At 36.3% G+C, this 27,787-nt stretch overlaps 1 protein-coding gene across 7 annotated transcripts in view; it reads left to right on the forward strand.

Moving 5' to 3' along the window:
* Window positions 1-27,787, forward strand: part of PCCA (propionyl-CoA carboxylase subunit alpha) — a 350,996-nt gene that overhangs the window by 164,584 nt on the left and 158,625 nt on the right. For 5 of the 7 annotated variants that reach the window (XM_065895812.1, XM_065895815.1, XM_065895813.1 and 2 more), the window contains 4 exons: window positions 5,979-6,122; window positions 7,441-7,515; window positions 11,727-11,795; window positions 13,546-13,621. In XM_065895812.1, the coding sequence (XP_065751884.1) occupies window positions 5,979-6,122; window positions 7,441-7,515; window positions 11,727-11,795; window positions 13,546-13,621 (364 nt within the window). The remainder of the gene's footprint in view (window positions 1-5,978; window positions 6,123-7,440; window positions 7,516-11,726; window positions 11,796-13,545; window positions 13,622-27,787) is intronic. The other 2 variants (XM_065895817.1, XM_065895819.1) reach the window with 1 other exon arrangement.

Consider the following 27,787-nt stretch of genomic DNA (forward strand, 5'->3'; position numbering starts at 1 on the left):
CTTGCCTGTTATCTAGTTCCCCATTCTTAAAATCTTTAGAATTATTAGGTCATCAACACAATAAAGTATTTAGAAGTTTAAGTTAGAGAAAACATTATTGAACAAATTAGCTGTTGTTGATTATTTTTATTTAGCACAATGAGAGGGTTCTGATTGAAGAGAAAATAATGTTGATTAAGTCAGATATCTTTATTTTAATAATGTTTTGTAATATAAGAACAAAAATTCTAGTGACATTGCTTTACTTTTTATTAATTTTTATTTTGGAGTTATTTCAGATGTCCAGAAAAACTGCAAAACATTACAAAGAATTTCTGAACACCCTTTACTAACATTTACATTTGCTTTATCCTTGTATCTATATCTGCATCTTCGTTTCTCTGTATCTATCTTCTTTACCTGAAACATTTCAGAGTAAATTGCAGGCCTGGTGCCTCTTTACCCCTAAATATGTATTTCCTAAAAACAAGAAAATTCTTTTACATTACCACAGTACCATTATCAACATCAGAATATTAACATTGACATATTACTATCATCCAGTCTACAGATCATATTCACATTTCACCACTTGTTCACTATTGTCTTTTATAGTAAAATACAGCATTTTTCTGGTTCAGGATCCTATGTTACATTTACTTGCCATGCCTCTTTAGTCTCTCTCCATCTGGAACAGTTCCTTAGTCTTTCTTTTGTTTTTTTGGTCAAGTATGGTCTTTACATTTTTTTATGAGCACAGGCCATTTATTTCTAGAGTGTCCTGCATTTTGCATTTGTCTTTTTTCTCTTGATTATATTCAGGCTTTGCGTTTTTGGCAAGAATACTACAGAAATGCTGTTGTTCTTTCCTGAGCACCATATAGGAGGCATGCGATGTCTGTTTATCCCATTACTGGTAATGTTGGCTTCGTTAACGTGGCATCTCTTACGAACTTATGGTTACCAAGCGGGGAAGGGGTGGGTGGGATGAATTGGGAGACTGAGATTGACATGTATACACTATTATGTGTAAAATAGATAACTAATGAGAACCTACTGTGTAGCACAGCGAACTCTACTCAGTGCTCTGTGGTGACCTAAATGGAAAGGAAATCTAAAAAAGAGTAGATAATATGTATACGTATAACTGATTCACTTTCCTGCACAGCAGAAAAAATAACCCAACATTGTAAGGCAACTAAACTCCAATTAAAAAAAAAAGGTGACATCCCTTGCATTTCTCCACCGTAGTGTTAGTGTTTCTCCCCTTGTCATTAATGAAGGTATCTTATAGGGAGATACTTTGAGACTCTGGACGTATCTCATTCTCTCCTTCATTAGTTTTAGATACTTCCTAGTTTGTATTTAAGGAGGAATAAGGCTAAAGACTACAGTGGCAGTGGCAGAATTTACGATTATAACTTTTAGAATCAGAAGGTAGATAATGACAACACAAAGCCAGAAAGATTTAGCTTTTCTAAATTTATTACTATTGAAATTTGATACGTTAAGAACTCAGGTGAAGCAAAACCTAGTTTACCTCACCATTGCATTTGATAAGCTCAGTTATTTATTTTTTTGAGAAATACATTTGAAGCAACAAATTAGTAAGAGTGGCAAGAGGTCTACATAAACACTGACAATAGTGACAGTTCGATGGTGACTAAGAAGACTAAATTAAAATAGCAAATAGATCTATAAAAAGCTGGCTGACTGTGACCATCTAATGTAGGTGGGTGTATAGAACTATACATACTCATTCTAGATCTTGAGTGTGATTATGTATCATAATAAGGCATTTGATGATTGTAGTTGTTTGTATCTGTTTGAACAAAAGATTCATGGTGAGATAGGGGCATTGCCAGTACAAACTGATTTATAAGTTACTAATAGAACCTGCAGAGTAGCACTGACTTGATGAATACATCCCATTCAATAATTTGCCTTTGAGGATTCAGAAATTCTAACTTGGATGGGCTTACTCTTTTTTGGGCTTGTATGTGTATGTATTTTCTCTCTCTCTCTATGGCTAGGTATTACTTTTGCTGACTAAATCACAAGATTTATATACTAGAATGTCAGTATATTCATCTCTAATGCGCAATCATACTGTCTGGTGGATCCCTCATTCATATGTTTCTTGGAACTAGCACACATTTCTGTTGAATAGGGAAATCATGTATGAAGACCAAAAATTTGTTTGGTGAGCACAGAGTCACATAAGGGAATTGAGTTTTGTATTTTGAATGTTTGTGTTTTGAACCTTTAGAAAAGACATTGTTTCTAAGCGTGTGTTCTATGGAAGTCTCAGTCCATAAAGATAGTCTGCAAAAGAAGGTGTGTGGTGACATAAGTGCTGTACAGTCTCCTCCTAGAGTCCTGAGGCATATTCACAGATTAGTGGGTCTGAGGAGTCTTTTCTTAAATAAGCCTGTTTAACTTCAGGTAACTCAGTGTTTCCCACAGAGAAGTCACTCAGAAACCTTGTCCCCCACCCCTCCCCCCACATACTAGCCCTCAGAATAGATGTTTATTAGCATCATACTTTCAGAGGTAGTTTTTTCTTCTAGGTTCGACAAGGTAAACTTGTTGGCTTACCAGAGGCCAATCTTTTTTTTCTTTTTATAACCTTTTGTTCCAGTTAGCCACCTTTACTTTCCATTGATCTTACCTCCCTCCCTTCCTTTCTCCTTTCCTTTTCTTTCTTTCTTTTTTTCATAGTTCACTAGTTTTATTTTCTGTGGATAAAAAAGGGAAACATTTGGAATATCTGAGGATAAATAAGGGACAACAGGCTGTGTGCTCAGAGAGTTCATAGTCATTTTTTTATATCTCTGCATTTCAGAATCTTCCAGGCCTTTCATTCTTCTTCCTGGGTTGACTTTTGGGCCTCAGAGTCCTGCAGGGGTAGGTTCTCCAGGCAAGAACAGGGTATCCCTGGCCTTTTGTCTTTAAACACTAGATTTTTATTCAAGGGCTAGAGGATAGTATTTTAATGATATTTTAAAATCATTCATTGATTTATATTTTGGCCTGTCAGCCATTTTGTCTCTTTGTAACCTCTGCTCTTATCTCTTAAGTGTTGAGTTTAACTTGCACAGGGAAACTATGCCTAAATTCCCAGGGATGGGGGATAGACATGGTTATTTAGTCAGTGTTACATTTACAAGATTCCTGATGATAATAATAATACAGGGTCTAAAGGAAATGTTTCACACATCCTGTTAAATAACTTCAGAGTTCTGTTAAAATGTATTTAGAAAGATTTCTTTCAAAAATGTTTAAAATAGTTTTACTTTAAAAAGACATATTACTGTTACCTGAAAAATTCAGGTACGTCAGACTATTTTGTATACTTTCACAATACTTGAACCTAAGTGGATATTTTTTAAAAATTCTTTAATGATTTTGCCTTTAGCAGCTAGTTATTATTTTAGTTATCTACTTAACTTTAGTTTGAAATACTTGAAGCTCACTAATTAAGACTGTAAAATGTTGTTACTTTTATGTAACTCTAAGTTGGATTAAAGTGGGTCCATTTTTAGATTCTATTCAATACAGGTCTAATAAACTTTTTTTTCCTACACATTATAGGGAGGTCTTCTAAAGTGAAACAGAGCCTTACAATGAATTTTTGACTGACCAAATCTTTAGACTTTGTAATAATGTATTTTGTAAAAGACAGCAGCTCATAATTATATAGCTGTTTATGTTAACTACGTTCTTTCATATACATTTTTCCACGAGGAAGAACAGGAAGGTCATATCGCCTCTGGAGTGACATAAATTCCAACCCTGCCTCTACCACTTACTATAGGTGTGACTCTGGATTTGCTGCTCCTTCATTCAATGTGTATTTATCTGTCTACTATATAGTATGTACTTTTCTGGGCACTAGACGTAGAAGAATGAAACTAAATCATTCTCTGAGCTTTTAAAAATGTTTTCTCACTTAACAAAGATATGTGGATAGTACTGATATAGAGCCCTTGGGCACATAGTAGGTTCAGCTCTTGAATAGTTATGGTGGTAAGATGCTTTCTTACTTGAAATTTGTTTCTAGCACTAATAGAGGGGCTTTACAGTCGTTCCTTTCTTATTATATTTATCATATAGAATCTTGTTTCTTGGGACTTCCCTGGTGGCACAGTGGTTAAGAATCTGCCTGCCAATGCAGGCGACACGGGTTCAAGCCCTGGTCTGGGAAGATGCCATATGCTGCTGAGCAGCTAAGCCCGTGCACCACAGCTACGGAGCCTGTGCTCTAGAGCCTGCGAGCCACAACTACTGAGCCCGCGTGCCACAACTACTGTAGCCCGTGCGCCTAGAGCCCATGCTCCACAACAAGAGAAGCCACTGCAATGAGAAGCCTGCACACCGCAACAAAGAGTAGCCCCTGCTCGCAATGCAGCGAAAAAATAAAATAAATAAATAAATTTAAAAATCTTGTTTCTCTCAAAATCATAGTTTGCTTCCAAAAATATATTGATATATTCTAAACTATCTAATAAGATCTTTACTTAGTGTCACATTTATTTTACAAAGAGTCGATGCTTATTTTGGTGATGATTTGTCACTAAAATTATGTCAAAATGTCTTAAAATGTTGAAACTGTAAACAAACTCATAACACACACAGAGCTAATTATGGATCCCATCTGTTTATTTTTACAAAGCTTTTTTTTTAAAGACCATGGCATTGTCTGCTTATGATAAGCTTCAAGATTATTATAATGACTAAGTCCTGTCCTTCAATTAGTGTAGTTGAAGATGGGAAGACAGTTCGTTTGTTCATTGACCTTTTCCCGTGTCAGAGTGTATGAAATATGACATGTCATGATAAAGACACTATTGTGAAGTGCATTTAGAACATGCGTAATTTTTATGAGAAAAGAAATTGATATCAAAGCAGTAGATGTGGCCAAAGTTTAATATAAATTTTCAAAACGTATTCAAGGTTTTACATGACAGACAGGTTATCTACTCTTTACCAGTGCCAAAGTGGCTTTATTTTAGCTCAGTTAAGTTTAGGATCTTGTAAGCAGTCGATCAGATTTTTAAGGATGTGTATGTCTATTAGTATTCCTGTATGTCTCTGCATGTTTTTGTATATGTGTATCCCGTGTGGTAGTGTGGAAGGCCAGGGATCCCCATAACAGCATCAGCCAAAGTAGTTATCAGCAGTTTGCTGAGAGAGCAGTGATTTCACTGGCTCAGTTTTGTTACTGTGCATGCTAAGCACTCCCCACATAGGTCTGGAGGGAAAACAACCTGCAGGACCCATCTGCTCGTTTCTGCTATGCTGCCTTGATGTAAGAGTACGCTAGTCTGGTTGCTTGTCAGGACAGGTTAGTGAAAGCATGCAAGTGGGTGAAACTCAGGAGAGATTAGTGCTTTGGAAAATCATAAGCTGCCTCTATAGATGGCATGCTGAGTGTAGCAGAATAGGTTGAGGATTGTATCTAAATATGTAATTTTCAGGTAAGAATTAGTTTCAAAATTAAAAGTGTTAAACATTGTTGGACCACATCTAAATAAAAACTGGGAAAAGTAGTACAGATAGTTTACAAATAATTTTGGGGTGTCATTTTTCTTACCCAGCTTTGTACTATATGGTGTTGATTCTTTAATTTTATTCTCTTAGATCGTTTTAAAGTCAAATATGGGGACTTCCTTGGTGGTCCAGTGGGTAAGACCACCAATCCAGTGCGTTCCCAGTGCACGGGGCCCGGATTTGATCCCTGGTCTGGGAACTAGATCCTGCATGTGTGCCACAACTAAGAAGTATGCATGCCCCAACTAAAGGTCCCGCGTGCCACAACTAAGACCCAGTGCAGCCAAAAAATAAAATAAAATAAAAAAATTTAAAAATAGTCAAATATGATTGAATATTAAATATAATTAACCTATTTTACCCAGAAATTATTGACATTGTTCTTGCTTATTTCTGTTTATTTACCTTTTCCTACAACTGTTGACTGGCACATCTTGGCCTTGCAGGTTGAGCATCCTGTCACAGAATGCATTACTGGCCTGGACCTAGTCCAAGAAATGATCCGTGTTGCCAAGGGTTACCCTCTCAGGCACAAACAAGCTGATATTCCCATCAACGGCTGGGCAGTTGAATGTCGGGTTTATGCCGAGGTAAAATGAATGATGTTGGGAGGAAGGATGGTGGTTGTGTCCTGAGTTATGGGACCACATATAGCTAAACAACAAGGTAAACTTAGGGTTTTATACCTTGTGTCAAGGATTTGATTATGTAATCCAGAAATGAACCAGAAAAAAAGGTTAGATCATTTTAACGTAACTCAAAATAGTTTTAAAGGATTGCGTTTAATTAATTTTCATGTGTTTTTTTCTGGTTGGAGGAATAGCTACTAATCAGTTTAAGGAGAAAGAAAGCATTAGTTAAATATTGTGCTTGAATGGACCATGGTTTTTGTTTTTGCTTATTTTCAAACCACATTCGAAATGAAAAGGGGCATTTGTTTCTGTGTGTGTTTGTGTGTGTGTGTTTGTGTTTTAAAGAGCTACCTTAGTTACACATCAGTTGTTAATTCAGTGTTTAAATTTTTTCCAAGTTTTTTCCCTAATAATTTTATCTCTTATGATTATGTAAAAATAACAACTAAAATTTAAATTGCAAAGCTTCAATTCATAGTTTTAATTATGGATTTAACTCAAAAACTCTCAGTTTAATACTTTATTATAATTAATCAGATAAAGCAGTCAACATCTGAAAATGCTTTTTTTCAAATGGTTAAAACAAAAATGCAAAGAAACATTTATACCATCTTTTACTTTTAGACATCGAAGCCTATCTGTAAAATAAAAAACAAATTAGTAGTATCTGTGTTTAAAAATTCTGGAAGTTTTTTTGAAATTTTTTTAAGGATCTTGAGAAATATCTATGGCATGGTTATATTATATTTTAAGTGGTATTCTTTTCTTTCCTATTGTTATAACACTGAACTTACTATTTATTCTGATCTAAGATATTTACAAATGGAGCATATATCTAGTCGCACATGCAAAGTTTACTTTTCAGGTCTTTGAAGAACTAAAATGCTCAAATTTTACCATATGTGAGCTGTTTTGAGAGTAAGAAAAACAAATATCTTTAGTGCATTACATTTGTTGTTCTGAACTTGAGTATGTTTTGATGTAGCTCCTAGGTTATTTTATTTTTGCCCAAGGCATTCTAAGAAGATTTATAGAAAGTTGGAATTTTACCAATTTCAATAAAGTATGATCAAGGTCAGGCTAAATTCTGGTTACAGTTCTGTTTGATTTTTAAATACATTTCTAAGTTGTCTAGAGTGAGGATAAGACAGTAATATTCTGAAATCTGTGATTTGGTAAATAGGCCTATAAATACTTCTTCATTGTATAAATATTTAACCTTACTTGTGCTGATTTATATTTCAAAGACTGTGCTTCCTGTCCTTTGAACTTTCAGGACCCCTACAAGTCTTTTGGTTTACCGTCTATTGGGAGATTGTCTCAGTACCAAGAACCACTGCATCTACCTGGTGTAAGTCATTAAGCTGTAATATCAAGTGAGGGGTTAAAAATCTTGATTTATGTCACACTTTTATGTTAAAGCATGTCAACACCAAAGGGTGTAAATTGGATGACAAGTGAAATTCATGGGGAATCACAGTTTTTTGTTTTTTCATATTTTGTATTGTATGATGTTCAGGAAAGTCAGAATTCACCTAACAGGGGAAGTCTGGAGACATCTGACTTCTAAATAAATGATAGTTTACAGTGTTCCCAATTCTTCTGAAAATCGTAATGAAGAAGATTCATAGAATCCTAAGAATGGGAAGTGACATTTCTGTGTTACAATTTAATCTTTTCAATAAATCTAATCCTGCTTCCCTGTATAGTCAGATGTCAAGAAATCAAGCACAAAATCAGCTCGTTAATCTAAATGGATTAAGGAAAACAAAATGTACCTGTTTCTATTAAGTGTCAAAGACTTTAAGAAGTGCATATTATGTACACCAGTTAGAGAAAAGTGAGCACTGTCCACTGTATCTGTACTTCTTCTGTGTTTAATAGCTGTTCTTTAAATAGTTTGTGTTGCATAAAAAGAACAAGGACGTACCCTTTATCTTAAGGTAATAAGTGCATATATATATGACATTATGTTAGCTAGTGGATGACAAGGCTGTACCATCTGTGTATATGATCATTCAGTTTGATTACTGGCATGAAGATGGTGAAAGATTACAGGAAGAATTCTAAATTTGAAGATGTTGTTGGATATATGATTTATTTCACTTTTTAAATTGTTTTTGCCCATGTGCTTTCTAAAGGGACTTGACCCTTTCTAGGCTCAGAGACTCCATGCTGTGTTCAAAGCCTGAAGGCAGAAGAAAAATTGTAAAGATTTAACAGGCATTATGTGACATTAAATAGCAGATGAGAAAACAAGTATCATAGGGACATATCTAAACATTTTTTTAATCAAACAAAAAAGTATTAAATAAGGATTCATAATGATCACTCTAGTTGTTAGAAGTTTTCACCATGTTGTAATAGCTAACAGGATGTCAAACATTTTGCCCTCGCAAGTTTTTGCAATTTGCAATTTTCAAACGTGAGACCTGTTGAAAGTACAAGTGATAATGGACAAACTGTACCCCCTACAGTCTTTGTCCCACCAAATCTTTCTTCAATTAATGCTGCAGCAGGAGCTTTATGTAATAACATTTGCAGTTGTGAGCCACCCATAGAAAGAAAAAACAATTAAAATGCCTTAAATGTTCTGCTTACTGCTGTTATTTGCTTGTGTGAATGTTGCATGTCAGCTAAATGGACCAAGGAATAGATAAAGTGATTGGGTGCGGGAGAGTGCACACTAAGCTTTGTCTATCATTATTGCTGGGAGCAATCAAATTGATGTCAGCAGGACAGTAGATGCGCTGACAGCTGTAATTATGTATCTCCATGGTGATCACTTTTGGCCTGTCATGGAGGCCCATGAGTCCCCTCCCTTGGAAGCATTTAATCAGATTGGGCTGTCACTTGTCAGGTAGACATGGCGGGCTGGGAGTTGTGCTGAGGGGGAGAGGTGAATCAAGAATGAAGGGTGGGAGCTGGCTGATAGTTTCACAGGGTCCACTGTGTGAAGAAAGACATTTAAATTATGCCCGAGGTTTCCGAGCAATGGTTTGAGACTCATACACAGGTGCTTGGGTGGTGGTGGTGGTAGTTTTTCTTCCTTGCCTTCTTAAACTAGATTAGTTTTAACTCAGGAGATCCTTTGCAGCTCTTAACTGTTTTTGATCACAGGAATACATACTTCAGAGTTAACTTCTGGTTTGTGTTTTTCACATTCTTCTCTAAGCCTCCTATTAGCTTATGTGGCAAAGATGAAGATTTTCTTATCTTTGATCACTGTATTTTGTAAATTTGTTATTTTCAGACTGCAATTTTTTTCTGCTTAGAAATTTGGTTACAATTCCACTTGACTTTATTCTTAAAGCTTTTAGTGCAAAAGCTAAAATATATTTTTTGGTATAGGCTTTGTTTCAGTGGAGGAATGGAGACTTAATTTTAATTCATTTGTTAGACCTTTTTTTGAATTCTGATTATCATTTGGAAAAAGCTGCATAGACAGTAAATTGTAAGTCAGTTTTTCATGCTTTGTTACAGTTTTAAATTGGAAATGTTGATTTGCTTATAGAAAGATATGTGTTGCTTATATTTAATACATCTTTATTTTACCGTATATATTTTTAAATTAAAATGACATACCTTCTGTGATGATAATTTTATTAAACAACAAAGACATAGTTATATCTAAGAGCCCTAGGTAACTTAACTTTTAGGGTGGTGTTATTCAAGGTAACTAAAGTTTTAAGTTACTATAGGAGAATGTAAAAAAATATTCTTTATTGTCTGTTATTTTACTAGTGGGTTGAACATCAAAGTTCCACACTAGCTTTGTAGCAGTTTATGTAGCATATGTTTTAAGTCAGAAGTTTTAGAACTTGTACCAATCTCAGTTTTAAACACAGCTTTAGCAAGCATGCTATGGTTTTAAATAATACATGGTGGTAAAATTAGCTCTTTAACTTTTTGCTACTACAATTAAAAAAATGCAAGTTCAGAGATGTCTTTTCTGTTATGTAACTTGATCACCAGTTGTCATTTTGGGGCAATTTAAATGTGTCTAGGAGGTAGATTATGATATTATTGCTTTCACAGCTGCCCCATTAATTCTTTTCTAGTTTTTATAAACACTGAATTTCATAGAACTTCAGTTGATGTCCTGAAGTGTGTTTTCAGAAAATAGAAAGCCAAATATGTGTTTTAAGTGCACTGAATGATTTTCATTTAGAATGAAGATTTTCATATATGAATATGAATGCAAATATAAATATCCATATTTTTTCATGAGTTATTTGCAAATACAGAAATAAAAGCATTCTGGGTATGTGACAATGTTATCTTCTAAAACCTTACAAAGAGAATAACAGTAGTATGATTTTTTTTTTTAAGAGAATGAAACTGTGGCTTATCTTTTGATGTCATCGTATAATAAAGCCATCATCGAACCCTCATGTGGATATCCTAGACAAGAGGTTCTACATGTGGTCCCTTGATAATTGCCTAAATTAAAATATGAAAGGCCTAACAGCCGCTGTGTTGACCTTTTTCTGCCTTGCTGCAGACAGATGAGCTGCTGTTTATTAGGAAGACTTCTTCCCACAGGTGAAGAGCTATGTGAGCTTTGCTCTTCTCTTCCCACCCCTTTACCATGTTGGGCATCAAAGTCCTGCTGTTCTAGCAGCTTCCATTAAATTCTTCTATCCTCAAACCCCCTAGGACATGCTGGACTATCTTAACTATTTTGATTAGCTTTTAAATACTTCAGATTCCAAAACTTAAGCACAATAATTTAACAAATATTTCATCCTCAGCAACTGCTCATTTTAAAGTTTTACATGGCTAACCTCTGTGCCTTACTGCTGGTTTCAAACAGGGAGATGAAAACAAGAATCAGCGATGTACTAACTAACTTGTTGGCTGGTTAACAGCAATCAGGTTTTTCAAAAGAATATTTTGAACTTGTGCTATTTTTTTTTCCCCCGTGAAAATCACAAAATCAGAACTCTAATTGGGGCTGTGTCCTTACAAAGGAAAGCCATGAGAAAAGCTGTATAAACATTAAAGTCTCGGGGGACTGACAGTAACAGAAAAAAACTCACATTTTACAGTTGAGAGGGTGAGGCAAAAAAGGAAAGTGTTACAGACATGAAAGCCACAGGACCAGTGTTCCTATGGAGCTGATGAGCAGAGCTCCCAGGTCCTGCTGCATGGCTTGACTGGGGTCCACACTGGAACTCTCGGAAGAGTAGAGTGGGGAGTGTGATTAGAAGGGGCATCGTTCATGCTCTCCTTCAGTTGGAAGGCACCATCAAATAGCTACCAACACATCCCACGAAAGTGATGTATAAAGTTTTTTTTGTTTGTTTGTTTGGGTTTTTTTTTTGCTCTTTCTTAGTTCCTTCATTTAGTGGGAGAACAAAAAAATATGTGTTGTACTGTATAATAATAGATCAAGATAGTTTGTTTGGTCTCTATATTTTTAGATTGTTATTCTACTTACTGGAAGCTGAAATGTTATTTGAGATTGAAATTATCCATCTGCTTCATGGAAATTAAATTTGTTGTTAGAAAGATAGCTTCACAATATGAACTTTCTTTTCTTTTCTTTCTTCCTCCCAGGTCCGGGTTGATAGTGGCATCCAACCAGGAAGTGATATTAGCATTTATTATGATCCAATGATTTCAAAAGTTAGTTCGACTTCTTAATGGTTTCTTTCAGTTTTCTTCTCAAGAGAAAATGGACATATATAATTGAAAAGTCTGGGAAAAGAAAAAGTCTGGAATGGGTACTTTATCTGAATCATGTGCTATAATTAAACAAATAATGATGGCCACTGATGGAAAAGTGAAAACTGAGCAGCTTTTCTTTCTCTTAAGAGAAATTTCGACATTATGTTAGTTGGCAACACTCCCTCCTCCCCAGTGAAATCACCCCATCACCCCATCACCCCAGTCGCCACAGTAACAAGCTTAGCTAACCAGTGGCACCAACCCAGTCCACTGCAGGGAGGAGTTACATTGCTTTCTGGCCAGTGAACATTGTCCAAGATGAAAGTATGAATGCAGGTGATGTCAAGGAGTTGAGGTGATAGGCTATGTTTGTTAAAGGACTTTTCACCTTTTCAGTTTTTATGAATTACTAATTACTTATGTAGATTTAAGATGATTAAATTTTGTGTAAGACTATAAGATGTCTTTTTGCTCCCTTTTTGAAATTTGACTTTCCAGAATATATTAACCAGTCTACTTAAAATTTTAGATCTTTTGACATTTTCAAATCTTATGATCTTATAAAGTGTAAAATTCTTACTATAGTGGTTGAAACTGGATTTTATTTAGAATATCCTATTTTTTCTAAAGTGATAGACCTGTATTGAAGGATGACTTCTTTACTAAAACCCGTATTTCTTTTTCCTTTTCTTTCTTTTTTTTTTTTTTGACCATGACGAGTGGCTTGTGGGATCTTAGGTTTTCTGACTAGGGACTGAACCCGGGCCCCAGCAGTGAAAGCTCGGAGTCCTAACCATTGGACCGCCAGGGAATTCCCAACTCCTATTTCTTAAGATGTTTCTTTCTTCCAAGTGTACTTTTTTATGTAGTTGTAGTAAACAACCCACTTCTTCATTTTTCTTTTTTCACTTAAGTTTTTATACTAATATTGTTAAAGTGAACTTTAGGTATTTTGTTTGTTAGAGAAATACTATTTAATTAAAAAATAAAAAATACAATAAATATTATAGATACAGGGTTCCATTTTTAGATGAATACATTTCTGTTCAGAAAAATGGTCTGCAAATTAATTTTCAACCTGGCTTGATATTGAACAGCTAATTAAATGTACCAAAAAATTGGGAACTATAGATTGACTAACAGAGTAACTAGAAAAATATTTTACGAATAGTTCTTATTGCTAATTTATAAAAGCTCTAACACATATAAATAGCACAAAATCGTATAGAACAGTAAGATCTTTCTGTTTTTCCAATATAAGAACCCTTTGCTTCTGGGCTATATTATGTGTAAAATTAGCTATTCAGGGCGTCATACTTGAAGGGAGAGGAAAAACAAATCTTGCCTAATCCTCCACTATCCCAGATGTTTATATCCCATCCTAAATGTTCACACTTTTGATATCTTTCGTCTTAAATTTTTATATGCTTGTTTTTGTTACATTTTGGTTTACCTCAAATAGCTCTTTTCTGTGATAGTGAAATCTCGGAGAAAAGTCTGAAATAGCTTGATTCTAATATTTGTCTACTTAAAAAAAATCTTAATTGACGTAGTTTGTACTAAAAACTGAACCACTGAAATTTCAAAATATTTTCTGGAAATCTGTTATGAAATATTTTAATTTTTACTAGGATGAAATGTTTGACTTACAGATAGATAGATTGATCTATATCTATATAAACTGTTTTGTTTGTTTGCTTGCTTTTAGCTAATCACATATGGTTCTGATAGAAGGGAAGCACTGAAAAGAATGGAAGATGCACTGGATAATTATGTTATTCGAGGTAAAAACAAACATTTGAGGTTATGTTATTATACATTGAGTCCAGGTCTAGAAAACAGCTTGAAGATTTATTAGAGAATTCGCTAGAACATTTGCTTACTATGAGTTTAAATAGAAATAGAAGCTTGAATTAAACTGACATACTAATTAAGAATAGGTATTTAATTTTCTGTAGCAATCATATACTTTCCATATACATCTGAAATTAAGTTATTTAATTAAACTTATGATTGATGACTTTTCCTGGATGCGCATTTAGTATTTTATAGACTCTTCATTCTGGAGTCTTTTATTGTCTAGTGCAGCTTGACAGCCAATTTGCTATATTATTGTCTTTGTGTTTTTGTTTGTATAGTTTTGATGTTTGAAACTTAAAAATGTATGGAGATTTAAACCATAGTGACCCACATTTGACTACTTTGAGAGTAGAGGGAATGGCTCTTTGCTTCTTTGAATTAGAGCAAACTATAAAATATTTTCTAGCAAATGCAATTCTCTTACCTCACGTACATACAGGATAATTCTAATGTGTAACAAAGTGTGATCCTACAAGCCTTTAGGGTGTGTAGTGATAATGGTATTAGGAGGAGCCATTAAATTTAAATAATTAAAGTTATACTTATTTCCCTTAAGGAGTGAATTACAGTATAAATTTTATTAGCAACTTTCATTAGTAATGAAAAGATCATTTTACTTTAGCCCAACATAAATTAACATCAGCTTCAGAATAATGGAGTTTAATATCAAATTTAAAGTGTGAAATATAAGTTCACTTTGAATTGTGAATGAATACTGTGGGTCTAAGAATGTCCGTAAGAAAGACTGGCTGTATAGCTTGGCTCTTTTCTGGCTCACTAAATATAGCAGTGAGGCTGAGAGGCTATATTTTGGAGGATGAAAGGGTGGGACGGTGGTGGAGTATGACTACCCAGCCTGTTTCAAGCCCACATGGAGCTATTCTGCAATTTCAAAAAGCCTCCTTTTGAGTGGATACAGCCCGTAGGTCGAAAGTCTTGACAAGTGACTGCAACTTCGTGTGAATTAGAAAAAGTGCTCTGTTCTCTGGATGTCTCCAGCCCTGAGACAGGGAGCCCAGCTTAGCAATGGAGCATGTCAAACCCTCACTTTGCCCCTTTGACCAACTTCCTTTGTGCAGTGAACAGTTTGGACAATAGCGGCCCAGGACAATTTAGTGACTCTATTTTTACACATCTACCTTGCCCTGCTAATTTTCATCTCTTGGTAGATAAGTCATGCAATCCTCACTTGTCATCATGTTTTCTCTTCCAGCTTTTCTTTTGTTAGGTCAAGAGAACTTTCTTCCCTCCCTTCCCTTTTACTGTCACCGTCTTTTATTCCCATCTGTTAATTAGTGATGGTGATTGTATCTAATCTCATGTGCTAGTGATTCACCTCCATCCACAAAAGGAAAGCTTTCAAGTGAACCTAGGTGTAATTTTAAGAAGTACCATTAACATCCAGAGCCTCTTAGAATTTGAAAATTTCCCTTCACATTCTTTCTGGCTATTTCTCTAGCTCCTTTTTAGCCTTAATGGTAGAGTATTTTCTGGTTTTATAACTCTGCTGTGTTCTACCATAAGCAGCAGATGCATATTTTAGCTGTACATTGGTTAAGTAGGCCTTGAGAGGTTTATTGCCCTACGGAAATAATATTGCCACAAAATTATTCTTGTGCATGTTTGGAACACACATCTAATTCGTGTGTGTGTGTGTGTGTGCGTGTGCGTGTGTGCGCGCTTAACTATACATACATACGTAGACATAAACAAGGCACTTGGTAAGATTATTCCCAGAGGCTTTTAAAGTATTTGTAAGAGTTTTCTATATGTTCCCCCTGCCGCCCCCACCCTATCATTGAATTTTTTATTGTGGTTGTTGAATTATTAGTTGGTGGTTAATTTAGGTTTCATTCTAATGAGCTTGAATGGTAAATTCATGAATCTGAGATAGTCAATCTGAGTAAGACTATTTTGTCGTGTCATATCTCTATTAAACTTTGATTTGGTATAACATAGTGGCATGGCATATGGGCAGTTTGTCAAAATATTAAATTAGCATTGGTTCCACCTAAAAGTTTTTCTTCTTCTGTGTCTGGCTTCTGAACGGAATATTCTTTTATATTTACAGAATACACCTTCTTTTTTTTTTTTTTGCGATACGCGGGCCTCTCACTGTTGTGGCCTCTCCCATTGCAGAGCACAGGCTCCAGATGTGCAGGCTCAGTGGCCATGGCTCACGGGCCTAGCTGCTCCGCAGCATGTGGGATCTTCCCGGACTGGGGCATGAACCCATGTCCCCTGCATCGGCAGGCAGACTCTCAACCACTGTGCCACCAGGGAAGCCCCATATATATATATATTTTTAAATGAACATGTTTTCCACTAATTTACTTATTATACTTTATGTATAAGTACACAAGTTATTATATTTTTTAATTCAGTGACTTAAATACAAAGTAGGCTTGCTATTATTCTCCTAACTTTAAATGTATCACGTGTAAAGCAAGATATATTTTACTGTGCAGATAGATTTTTCCAGGCTTGGTCTGAAATTTCTACCTTTGATTTACTGTGATAGAATAGAAAGAAATCAGACAGGCCTGGATTCATATCCTGTCCTGGATGCCATTTAATAACTATGTGTCTCTGAATCTCACACTCCACATTTAAGAGATAAGACTGCGAGTCTCTGCCTTATAAATTAGTGGTGAGGATTAAATGAGGTTCGGTATGTAGAAGGGCTTGGCAACAGTACTGCCTTGTAGAGTTCAGTAACCTTAGTTCCCATCTTCTTTTCTCCCTCTCTCATTACAGTTGCAAAACCACAGGTTTAAAAACTGTATGTCATAAATCATTATCAGTCAGTTGGTGTTATGTGAAATTTATTAAACCGTGGATAAGCCATATTGAAAGCCCATTTTAGGCCATTCCCAGTACTGTGTGCTGAGTTATATGGTTTCATTGCCCCCTGTTCTACTGCTTATTCAAAGCATTTACCATAACTGTAATTAAAGCATTAGTTGTTTAATTAATTGCTAAATGTTGGATTATCCCATAAGAGTATCAGGTACATGAGGGCAGTGATGGTGTTTATCTCGTTTATTTGTGTATTACTGGTGCTTAGCAGTTCCTGATACATGGTAGGTGATTAATACATATTTGTTGAATGAGTAAATGAATGAGTGAGAGATACTATCTTTATTTCAAAGAGTTTCTGGTATACTTGGTATGGAAAATACATAAGGTAAGTGTAATATAAATTCATAGGTGCCATAATAGTGGAGTGAAAAAGTAGAGTGGGAATTCAGAGGTGGAGAGGGTATCTTTCTTTTCACACCTCTCCCTTTTTGTCCTTTGAAAGTAATGTGAGTACTGCTTTAGGACTCATAGGTAACTCTTTTGAGAATATTTTACTTGTGCTTCCTTAAAACGACTCCTCAGAGGAGCAGTCTTTTTAAAAAGACTGGTAACTTACCGTGTTGGTGAAGTAAAGGTGATGGGCACACTCAGGCATCTCTGAAGTATGACCTACTGCTGTCTTCTGGGAAAATAAACTGGCACTAGGTGTTAAAAGTACATGTCCTTTCACCTAGCTGTTCAGTTTTTGGGACTCTACCCTATAGTGTTAAAAGACTGAATTGTGAGATGCTGTTTACAAGGACATTTACAGCAGCCTTGTTTGTAGTAGGCAAAATTCTGACCAGCCGCAGTGTCCACCAAATGGACATATCTTCATTATAAAATACTGTGCAGCTGTGACTTGAAGTCATGTCTGTATGTATTATTAAAGTAGAAAAGCAGTTTGGAGAGTAATGCAAGCTTTTAGTTAAAACCTTCTTGTCCTAAAATATTTTTAGTTATGTTTGGATGAGCACAGAGAAAGACGTGGATATATACACATCATATTGAAATATATATTATTTTTTTAGCTCAAAAGAGGGAGGTGGTTCTTGATACATAGCCCCCAGACTTTTAAATTTTAGGCATTTTCAAACCTAGAGAAAAGATGAATGAATAGTACTTTGCACATTGGTACACGCTTCATCTAGATGAATTGTTAAACTTTTCTACATTTGCTTTTTTACTCCATCTCTTCCTTTCTTTGTCTTCTCCCTCCCCTTCACCCTTCTCTCCTGTTTTTTCCCCTGAACTATTTGACAGAAAGTTTCAGACGTTATGACATATCACTCCTAAATACTTCAGAATGCATCTTAAGGGTAAGATTATGTTCCTCCAAAACCACAATACCATTATCTCACCAAAGGAAATTAGCAGCAATCTCATCTAATGTACTGTCCATACTGGAATTTCCTCAGTTGTTCCCCACAGTGTGTTTTTTACCTGCTTTTTAGCCCCAGCATGGTCCAATCAAAGTTTATATTGGTTATGTCTCTTTATTTTCTTGCCCTCTTTGTATGTCTTAACATTAACTCTTCAGAAGAGTCAGGGGCAGTTGACATGTAGAATGTCTTACATTCTAGATTGGAAGTTTCAGTATTGGCCCAGAGAAGGCACTTGGGAAATAAGCTGGAAAGATGGGGATTGCCATTGGAAAGTGATGTATTTTGAATTGGTGATTTTGAAAGTGGTGCAGTTACTGAACACTAGGTGATTTCAGGGTGTGATTATGGGACCAGGTGGCTAAAGTGGAAGAACAGATTATTTGACATGAGATCCTAAGAACAGAGCCGAGATAATGTTGTGTGGATCATCCACATGGGTGGTATGAGTTAGGAGCAGAGGGAAGGTCATGAGTTGGGTAACATAAATTCTTTAGAGAGTATTACACTGTGGCAAGGATGTTGATAGATGACAGAGAATTGGAGAAGGTTTTCCTGACGAGAGAAAATAAACCTCAAGGGAACAGAAGTTTTTCCAAGGATTAGAAGAGGTAATGTTTTGTAAGTGGCAGTGAGGGTTGCTGGAGAAGTGAGGTCCTTGAGGACGTTGAGTATTTCAGTTGAGGGAAGGAGGTGAGTGGAATGTCCCATGAAGATGCCGGCTCTGTGGTAGACCCAACTGATCATGGAGCGCGCTCTCAGAAGGTATTGTGGAAAGGCCTGGAAAAGAGGGAGCAGGTGTTTGGGGAGGGAGGAGGTAGTTGAGTTATCTGAGGTTCCGAGGATGGGCAGGGAAGCTTGTACTTCCTATAATGGATGCAGAGTCCCTGAAGTAACGGCAGTGAGCACTTGGGCTCAGAAAAGTGGTCTCAAAGGCATTCTGAGGGGGCTGGGTCTGTACACTTCATCTAGTTAACTTTTGAGTCTGTTTATTTTCCTCTGGCCCTGTAGTCCCAAGCCAACACTATCTATATCATGGATGAGTGCAGTAGCTTCCTGATTGGGTTCTCTACAAGTACTCTTTACCGCATCAATCCATTCTTCAGTATGCACAGAATAATCTTTCTAAAGTACAAAGCCAGTGATCACTTCCCTGCTTTAGTGTCCTCCCATTGCCTCTGCATGGACTCTGCAGTCTGATTTATAGCACTTTCTCTCAGGCCCCCTTTTTTCCTGCTTGACTGTTGTCTTCATTTACTGGTATGCACTGTCTTCTTTGCACCTGAAGACCTTTCATAGTTAAGCTAGTCTAAGCAGTTGTGACGGTGAGAATCAAAAATACAGTGACCTAAGAAAGACACAGTTTAATTTCTCTTCGATGTAACAGTTGAGAAAGGGGTTGTCAACGGCCAGTAGGGTGACTCACACATTCACAGCAGATGGTTTTCATTTTGGGGCCCAAAGTGGCTGCTTTCATGCCCATCATCCAGCCTCAGCAGGAAGAGAGCAGGGACAGGGGAGTTCACGCTCACTGTTTTTCAGGGCATAACCTAGAAAGCACCCTTTATTTCTGCTCTTGTCCTATTGGTGGTTAGTCTAGGTGGTCATACCTAGATGCTCGGAAAATGGGAGATATAGTTGATACAAGGTGGCCATATCCTCAGGTAGAGTGTAGCATTTCTCTTATTAAAGGAAGGAAAGGAAAATAGATATTGGCAGACAACTAGGAGAAATAAGAATATATACATGCATCTGCTCATTTTTGGAAGCACACACATGTACACAAGACCAGAACTAATAAGATGACATACCTGTAGGAGGTGGAGGGACGATCTGGTGGAAATGATTGGGGGATGGGAAGCAGTACGTGGACTGAAAGGGAAAGACTTCTTTGATTATACATTTTTGTATATTTCTGACTTTTAGATTCATTTTAATATTTTAAAATAAAATCATTAATGTTCTGGTGGAAAAAACTCAAAATGGAATACAAACAGATGGACGGGACTGTATGAATAATACAATCATGCTGAAGGAGGGGGACAAAAAAAGCTAATCTAAATAACTTTTAATAGTATTTTTACTGGATACCCTCAAGGCAGAGATAAAATATGTATAAACAAATATTAAACTCTACTTAGTAGGTTTGTTTTTCCTAGTTCATCAGTTAGCAGTTCTGAAACCAGTTTGTGTATATTCTGGGACTGAGGAAATAAACACATGTATGGTGGATAAGAAGAGCCAAGTTTCTCGCTGTCAGAGAAAGGAGTTACAGGTATGGGAATGAAAAAGTGTGGAATGAACCCCATGGTGTTGAATTGGAAGTTCAGTGTGAATTCATACTTCTTAACCTAGATTGAAAGATAAATATATAACTATATGTTACCGCATTTGTAATTGTGTGTGTGTACATACATACACATGCCCTCTAGCTGAGGATTTCTCAGCTGCAGCACCACTGACGTCTGGGGTAGACACACCTTTGCTGCGGGGAGCGCTGTCCTGTCCTGTACATTGTAGGGTGTTTAGCAATACCCTTGGCCTCTACCCAGTAAATGACAGCAGCATCGCCTCAGTTGTGACAACCACATACTTCCAGACATTGCCGTATGTCCCCTGAGGGGACAGTCATGCCAAATGATTGAGAACTGCTGTCCTGCTGAGAGGTCATAGCAGCACTGACACCCAGAGCAAGGAGCACACCAAGCACCCAGGTCTTGTTTTCTGAATACCATCCCCCATAAATGGAACCTGCACTCCTTGACAAAATGGCTCCTTTCAGGAAGAGTATAAGATGAGCCTGAAAGATACTATATAAGAATGTAATCAAGTGTTCAAAAAATGGTGATGTGTCAAAAAGACACAGGAACCAGCTTTCAGGGGCTTCCACTGGCCAATCTGGGAAAGACCTCAGCAACAAAATGAATAATGCTAGCAATAGATTAAAACCCATGAAATAAAATGTAAGTCCATGAGTTTATACTGATACAGATAGGTAAGAAAGATAGATGAGGGTGGAGCTCACAGCTCTTCCTTACAGTAGATTTTAAACTAACAAGTGTAGAAAAATCAGTACTTGGCAAACACCAAATTGTTTGGGTAAGAATCATCAATGATTGATGATAAAATTAGTGGATGAAAGTATGATGAGAGACAGGTATTTGCTTAGTTTCATAATATCACCTCAGGTGATAACTAATTAATTACAATGGGACAAATAGTACCTTTAAAATGGAGAAACCTGGCAACCTACCCAAATGATTAAAATTAATGTCACTGGTAATGGGACAAATCAATATCATGCACCTCTTGATATGATGCACTGAAAAGTACACATTCTTTCTGTGATATTCTTGCCAAAAAATATGTAGCATGAATATAATCACGAGGAAACAGACAAACCAAACTGCAAAAAAGTGTACAATATAAATGGGTTGTACTCTTGAAAAGGTCAAAAAACAAAAAAAAGGATCAATTTATCTACATCAAAGGAAACTAAGGACACATGACAACTAAATGCAACGTGTGATCCTGGATTAGTTCCTGGACCAGAAAAAAAGTTTTCCTTTTGTAGTAAAGGTCATAAATAGGACAACTGGTGAAATTTGAATAAGGTCTGTAGACTAGATAATGATACTACTATCAGTGTTAATTTTTTGATCTGGTCATTGTACTGCGATTACAGAAGAGACTCTACTTGGTTTTAGGAAATGTACACTGAAGTATTTAGAGGTAAAGTACATCTTATCTGCAACTTACCTTCAAATGTTTAAGAAAAAAATTGTGTGTGTGTATACATAAAAAGAGAGAGAAAGAGACAATGAATGACAAGGCAAGTAAATGTGGTCAGATAATAACATTTGGAGAATCTGGGTAAAGGACATACAGTAACTCTTTGTACTATTTTTGTGAATTTTCTATAATTCTGAAAATACTCCAAAATGAAAAGTTTTAAAAAAATAAGTGAAGAGGAGCGCGTGCTCCCCTCCTCCCAAAGCTAACATTCAAGGAATAAAAAAAGAGAAGCATTTGTGATTTGTAGTTAAATATCATTCATCTGACTAATTCTAAAGGATAGAGGGGTTAAAAAATTGTTTTATGAAGAACAGAAAGTGGACAGTTTACTGTTTAGTTTGATAACTGTTTAGTTGTTCAAATGATTTTTCCTTTTTTCCCGAGCTGATTGTGAGCTTTTGTTAAGATAAAAATTCTTTAGAGCAAAAATGTAATTTGGTTAAAGTTAAGTTCTGAGTCCCCATGAAATACGCAGTGGCTTTTGGCCTCTGTTTGATCCTGGCAGTGTGTGCAGCTAATGTCTGGCCAGTGTTTTGGAACCAGCAGGCAGTCAGGAGAAAGCTGCTCCTAGGGGTCCTCTCTTCTGTGGCTTGGTCGTGATTTCCCATACAGATGGGACCTCATGAACTTTGGCAGAGGTCATCCTCAATTCCCAGTCCAAGTCTCAGAGTCATAATTTTTATGAGTATGTGATTAATAATATCGTAAAAGTTATAAACTAAGCCTGAGAGTACCTCTACTATCTGCTTATTGTTTGAACAAGATCAGTTTATATAATAGCATTGTCTTAACTGAAACATGGAAAGTAAACTAAATACAAAATGGTAACTTTCAGATATGTAGGATATCTTAGTTCAATGCTTTTTATCATTTATCTGATCTTTTGAGCTTTTAGATATAAACTAATTTTTGATTATTCCCTTATTTGGCTTTAGAATTAATTAATATTCAGTAGTTTTTGGAGCAGTCAGTTGAGGGATCTAGATTTTGGTTGTCTGCCATTAGCTATTGTTTTACCTTACGATCCTTAGGAAAGAATAATAGATAATGACTAGTAATATATAATATTGCATAGTAATATGTAATATTTTACTCAGAGAACGTTAAAGGGAAAATACTCTTGTGTATTAATTTTATTCCTGAAACACTATTTAGCAAGGTAAAAGCCTATATTTTCATGCTGTATTTACTATTCAAGTAGAAAGATTTTTAAAAGTCCATGCTTCGTTTGTGTGCTTGAGCAGCTCTGTTCTTTGATGTCCAAAATGTAAATTAATATTTGCTTATGATTCTTTTGAGTTACATTTTCTAAAATCACCTCTTTTTCAACTTTGAATATGGAATTAAAGTAGAACATCATTTATCCTGTAAAACTGCATGCATTTACATTTGTTGGATGTCATGGTCATGAATTGATCACTGGTATCAGAAAATAATCTTATTTTTGTTCAAATTATCATTAACTATTTCTGAAAGTTATGTTGTATTTTACTGAAGACAGAGTCTGATGCCAACTATTCTGGCATTGGCCACACAGAAAGCAAGGCAATTTATACCAGCATTAGGCTGTAACAGGAAAGCCAGGAGAGTTTAAATACAGAATATGGTGCATGTAAAGAGAACAGTATTATTTTTATTTAACTGGAGGAAGAAAGGACAGAAATCCTGAGGGTTAGAGTACCTTTCTAAGTTATTTACTGTTTATGCAAAAAAGCTTATAAAGTGAAACATTCTGAATCGTTAATTTGTACATAAGAACATTGTATTTTGGAAGTAAAATTGTAGCCACACCTTGATCTTCTAACATTCATCCTGTCCAGTCTCTCCTTTAGGATCTTATTTTTTTCCAAAACTTCAGTTATTATATACAGGTAATTCACACATTGCTGGATTTGTCTTGCATTTCTGTGTTTCACATTCTGTTCTGGATTTCTTCATGTGAATGTCCACCTCCATGACCCCTATATTCTGATGTATACACATTCTAATCTGCATGCTAGTCTGAACTCTAATCATTTAGACATTATCAGTCTCATCTCACAGGCATCTCTAATTTAACTTGCAAAAGATGCATCAGGTTTTTTCCTTTCAACCTTTTCCTTTTCTGTAAATACTATTTTCAGTGTTGTTGCAGAGCCAGAAGTTCGGGTGTTGACACTTGACTCACCTCCCCGATCCTTATGTCCACTGAATCACCAAGCCCTGTTTGCCTCCCAAATATCTTTCAACTCTGGCTGCTTTTCTCCTTCTGTATTGTCCACTCCCTAGCTGTGGTCTGAGGCCTGACCATTTTCAGCTTGTCTCCTGCAGTTGTCAGCTTGCTTCTTCCCATCTTCGGTCTTGACTCTTCCCAATCCCTTTTGCAGTAGCAGCCAGAGATTCCTGGAATGCACAAATCTAGTCATGTCTGCCCGGTTTCAACCACTCTGGGTGCTCTCAAGGTAAAGTGAAATATTTGCATGGCTGTCAGACCCTGAATGCCCCTGTTTGACTTTTCCGGTGCACCGTTCTCTTTGCTCATACACTTTGGCCATGGTGTCCATCTTTCAGTCCTCTTCATAGAAATACCTGGTGGTATCCACTTACTTTTTACCACAATGAAAGGTCTTAGATACTTTAAGTTCCTCCCTAATATTACCTATCTTTGTGTCCTTCTGCATCTTTCTCTATTTTCTTTCCCAGCCAGGAAAGTTTGTGTAAGTTACAAATACTTTCCTCTTCCTGGAACAACACATCTGTCATTTACTATGCATATAAATCTCTCTGGCAAGTTGTAACTCTTTTCTTCTTCTAAAGTGGTTTAGTTTTGTCTGTTTGTAAAACATATGACAGAGGGATTCATTTCCCTTTTATAGCCTGAACTCTTTTCAAGGAATATTCTATTTAAATTCTTGCCTACCTGGTTTGTCTTTCTAAGCATCCTAACACTTTGCTTTTAATTAATTGCTCTTCATTTTTGTCTATCAAAATATCACCTATAATGTAGGCAAATGTCAAATTTTTGCAATGATTTGTTAGATACATTGATGCAGTCAGAAGTTTTTATACCTTTCAGTAATTCCTCATAGAAATATACATAATTACAAAAGTCCTTCAAGATGTTAGTCATTGAATATGGGCCAAGTCATTATCCACAAAGCAAGGTTGGGATAACTGCATTTCTCCTGGGCATGTGCTGTGAAAGATATTTATTAGATCATTGTCTAGGATAACTTCTCCCATGGAATATTTGTGTAGCTAAAGGAATAGCATTAAAATTTGAATTTTGGAACTTTCTCTAAATGTTTTGAAGTAGTTTGAATAGATTGAAAATTGGCTTTTATAAAATTTTAGACATGTAATATCTTCTGAGTCAGGAACAGAGTTGCTCAGAATTGTTCATATGGTTGCTAGTATGGTCTAGTACAAAGGGATGCATAGAAAAATACCTGGAAGGCTGTATTAACTTGTTAACATTTGTTGGCTCAGAGATAGGAAGTCATATCAAAAAGTATGACCTTCTCCCCCATATGTACACATTAGGGTACAGGGTAACTGCTGTAACAAAGATTCTTATATCCAGTGGTATAAATAAGATAGAAATTTATTCACTTCTCCCTTAATGGTCTGCTGGTCCGTGCTGATGGGGTGAGTTAGTTTCCTGTGCTCATTTCAGGAGATACACACACATCTGTCTCTTCCCCCTCTGCTCATTCCCACACTTACCCTGTTGCTCCTCTTCATCTGCATTGCCAAAGCTGAGTTCCTGCTGTATCAGGAAGCCCTTAGGAAAAGGGAAGGAAAGGAAGTTCTGGCAGTTCTTTTTTTCATGTAAATGGGGCTGGAGTCGGATACAACACTTTAACTGTAGTCTCTTGTCTAGAAATTGGTTTGCCATGTCTAGCTATAAGATAGATGGGGAAATGGAGTCTGTGTCTGGATGGTCTTTTGTTCAGCTAAGATTCTATTGTGGAAAAAATAAAAAGCAAATTTTAGAGGAAACCTGCAGTCTGTCACAATATACTTCTGTATTAAAAAATTTTTTTTTACCTATATTACTGTTGTAACTTATATTGTACTAAACATTAGATGAATGATTCAGTCTCTCTGGATCACAACTTTCTTATTTTTGTCTCCTTTTGCCTTGTAATATTCTTATTCTATAACTGGTTACTGAAAGTTCCCCCAAAGCATGTACCATACTGTTTGCTTTCGTGTTCCTTCCTGTGATATCTAACTCCTGCATGAGTAGTAGGTGTGGAGAAAATGTTGAGAGAGAGAGAGACAGAGACAGAGATTAATCTGCTCAGAACATCAGCATTGTTAAAACTTCGCAGCAGATGTGGCAGACTTTTGGTAAAGGGCCAGAGAATAAATATCTTAGACTTTGTGGGTCACATGGTCTCTGTTGCAACTACTGGGCTCTACTGTTTAGCATGAAGACAACCGTATATAAACACTGCTGGGTTTCAATAAAACCTTATTTACGATTTGACCTGCAAGCCATAGTTCGCTGATCCTTCCTTGCCTTATAGGATGGATACACCCTCCAGATGGAAATAGCTATAAGCTTAAATTTGTGGAGCTGCATTCTTACAGAATGTTAACTAGAAGGTAGGTAGGTAGGTAGGTCAGTGCTGAGGCTTAGGGTGCTGTACAGCTTCTGTCTGATGTTTGTTTATTACATGTTGTCTTCTGTTCTATATTTATTCTCATATAAAAGGATAATAATGAGCACAATAATAATTTACCTTTTGGAGTGCCTGGCATTGTGTTAAACATTATTTCATTTGTACCTCATGACAATCGTACTAACTAGACTGGTGATAATAAATCACCATTTCACAAATGAGGAAACTAAAACTTAGAGAGTTTAAATAGCTTACTCAAGGTGAGAGGTAGATCAGGTACTTGAACCTGAGTGATTCTTTGCTTACTTTGTAATTATTCTTGTATAAGTGAGGATTCTATAAGACTTGAATCGGATCAAGAACAAGCAAGAACAGAATCAGGCTTTCTAGGTTTGTTATGAAGTATAGTGGTACAAATTAGAACTATGCAAGAGTGGGTTAAAGAATTGGAAGGAATTAGCCAACCTCTCTGTTTACTTCAACTTCAGCTCTCTTATGCTCCAGTCACCCTTCTAGTGGACACCTACTCTAATTCCTGCTTTCCCTGGTTTTGAGATGCCTCTTTGCTTTACCTTTTACTCCTATTTAATATCTTTGTAATCTACTCCCTTCATAAAGTCTTTCTATATCACAGAATCCTCCTCATACCATTCATATCCCTCTTGTGGTAGTTACCTATTTAAACTTTACTTTGGAATAGTCATTGTGTACTAGGCTCAGTTTTTCCTACTTGATCACAGGCTTTTTTCTTCTTCTCGTCTTCTTTGTCTTCTCCCTTTCCCTCCTCCCCTCCCGTCCCACCGCCCCTGCCCCCCGCCCCCTGCCCCAGCCCCTCTTCTCCTTCTCTACTTATTTTGAAGTACACTTGACATATAATAAACTCATATTTAAAGTATTCAATTTGATGAGCTTTGACATATGCATGTACACACCTGTGAAACCATCACCACAATCAAAATACTGAACATTTTTGTCATCTCCCAAAGTTTCCTCATGGCCTTTGCCTGTCCACCCTCTCTCCGACCCTGTCCTAATGCAGCCACATGATCCACTTTCTGTAGGTTGCATTCAGTATGCATTGTTTTTGGTCTTGCTTCTTTAATTCAGCATAGTATTTTGAGATTCATCCTTGTTATGTGTATTGGGGGACTCACTTCCTTTTATTGCTGAGTAGATTTCCATTATATGGACAAACCACATTTTGTTAATCCATTCACTGTTGATGGACATTTAGATTGTTTCCAGTTTTTGACTTTGCAAATAAAGCTGCTTAACCTCTGTGTGTGTTTGTATAGGCATGTGCTTTTATTTTAACATGGGTAAATACTTAGGAGTGAATTGTCTGAATCGTATGGTGAGTGTATGTTTAACTTTTAAAGAAACTGCCAGACAGTCCAAAGTGGAAGTAAACTGTAAAATCTACCAATTTATTCCCTGTCACCCACACAGGTGGTGACAGTTC

This window comes from Phocoena phocoena, chromosome 18 (genome assembly GCF_963924675.1).
Source record: "Phocoena phocoena chromosome 18, mPhoPho1.1, whole genome shotgun sequence".
NCBI lineage: Eukaryota > Metazoa > Chordata > Mammalia > Artiodactyla > Phocoenidae > Phocoena > Phocoena phocoena.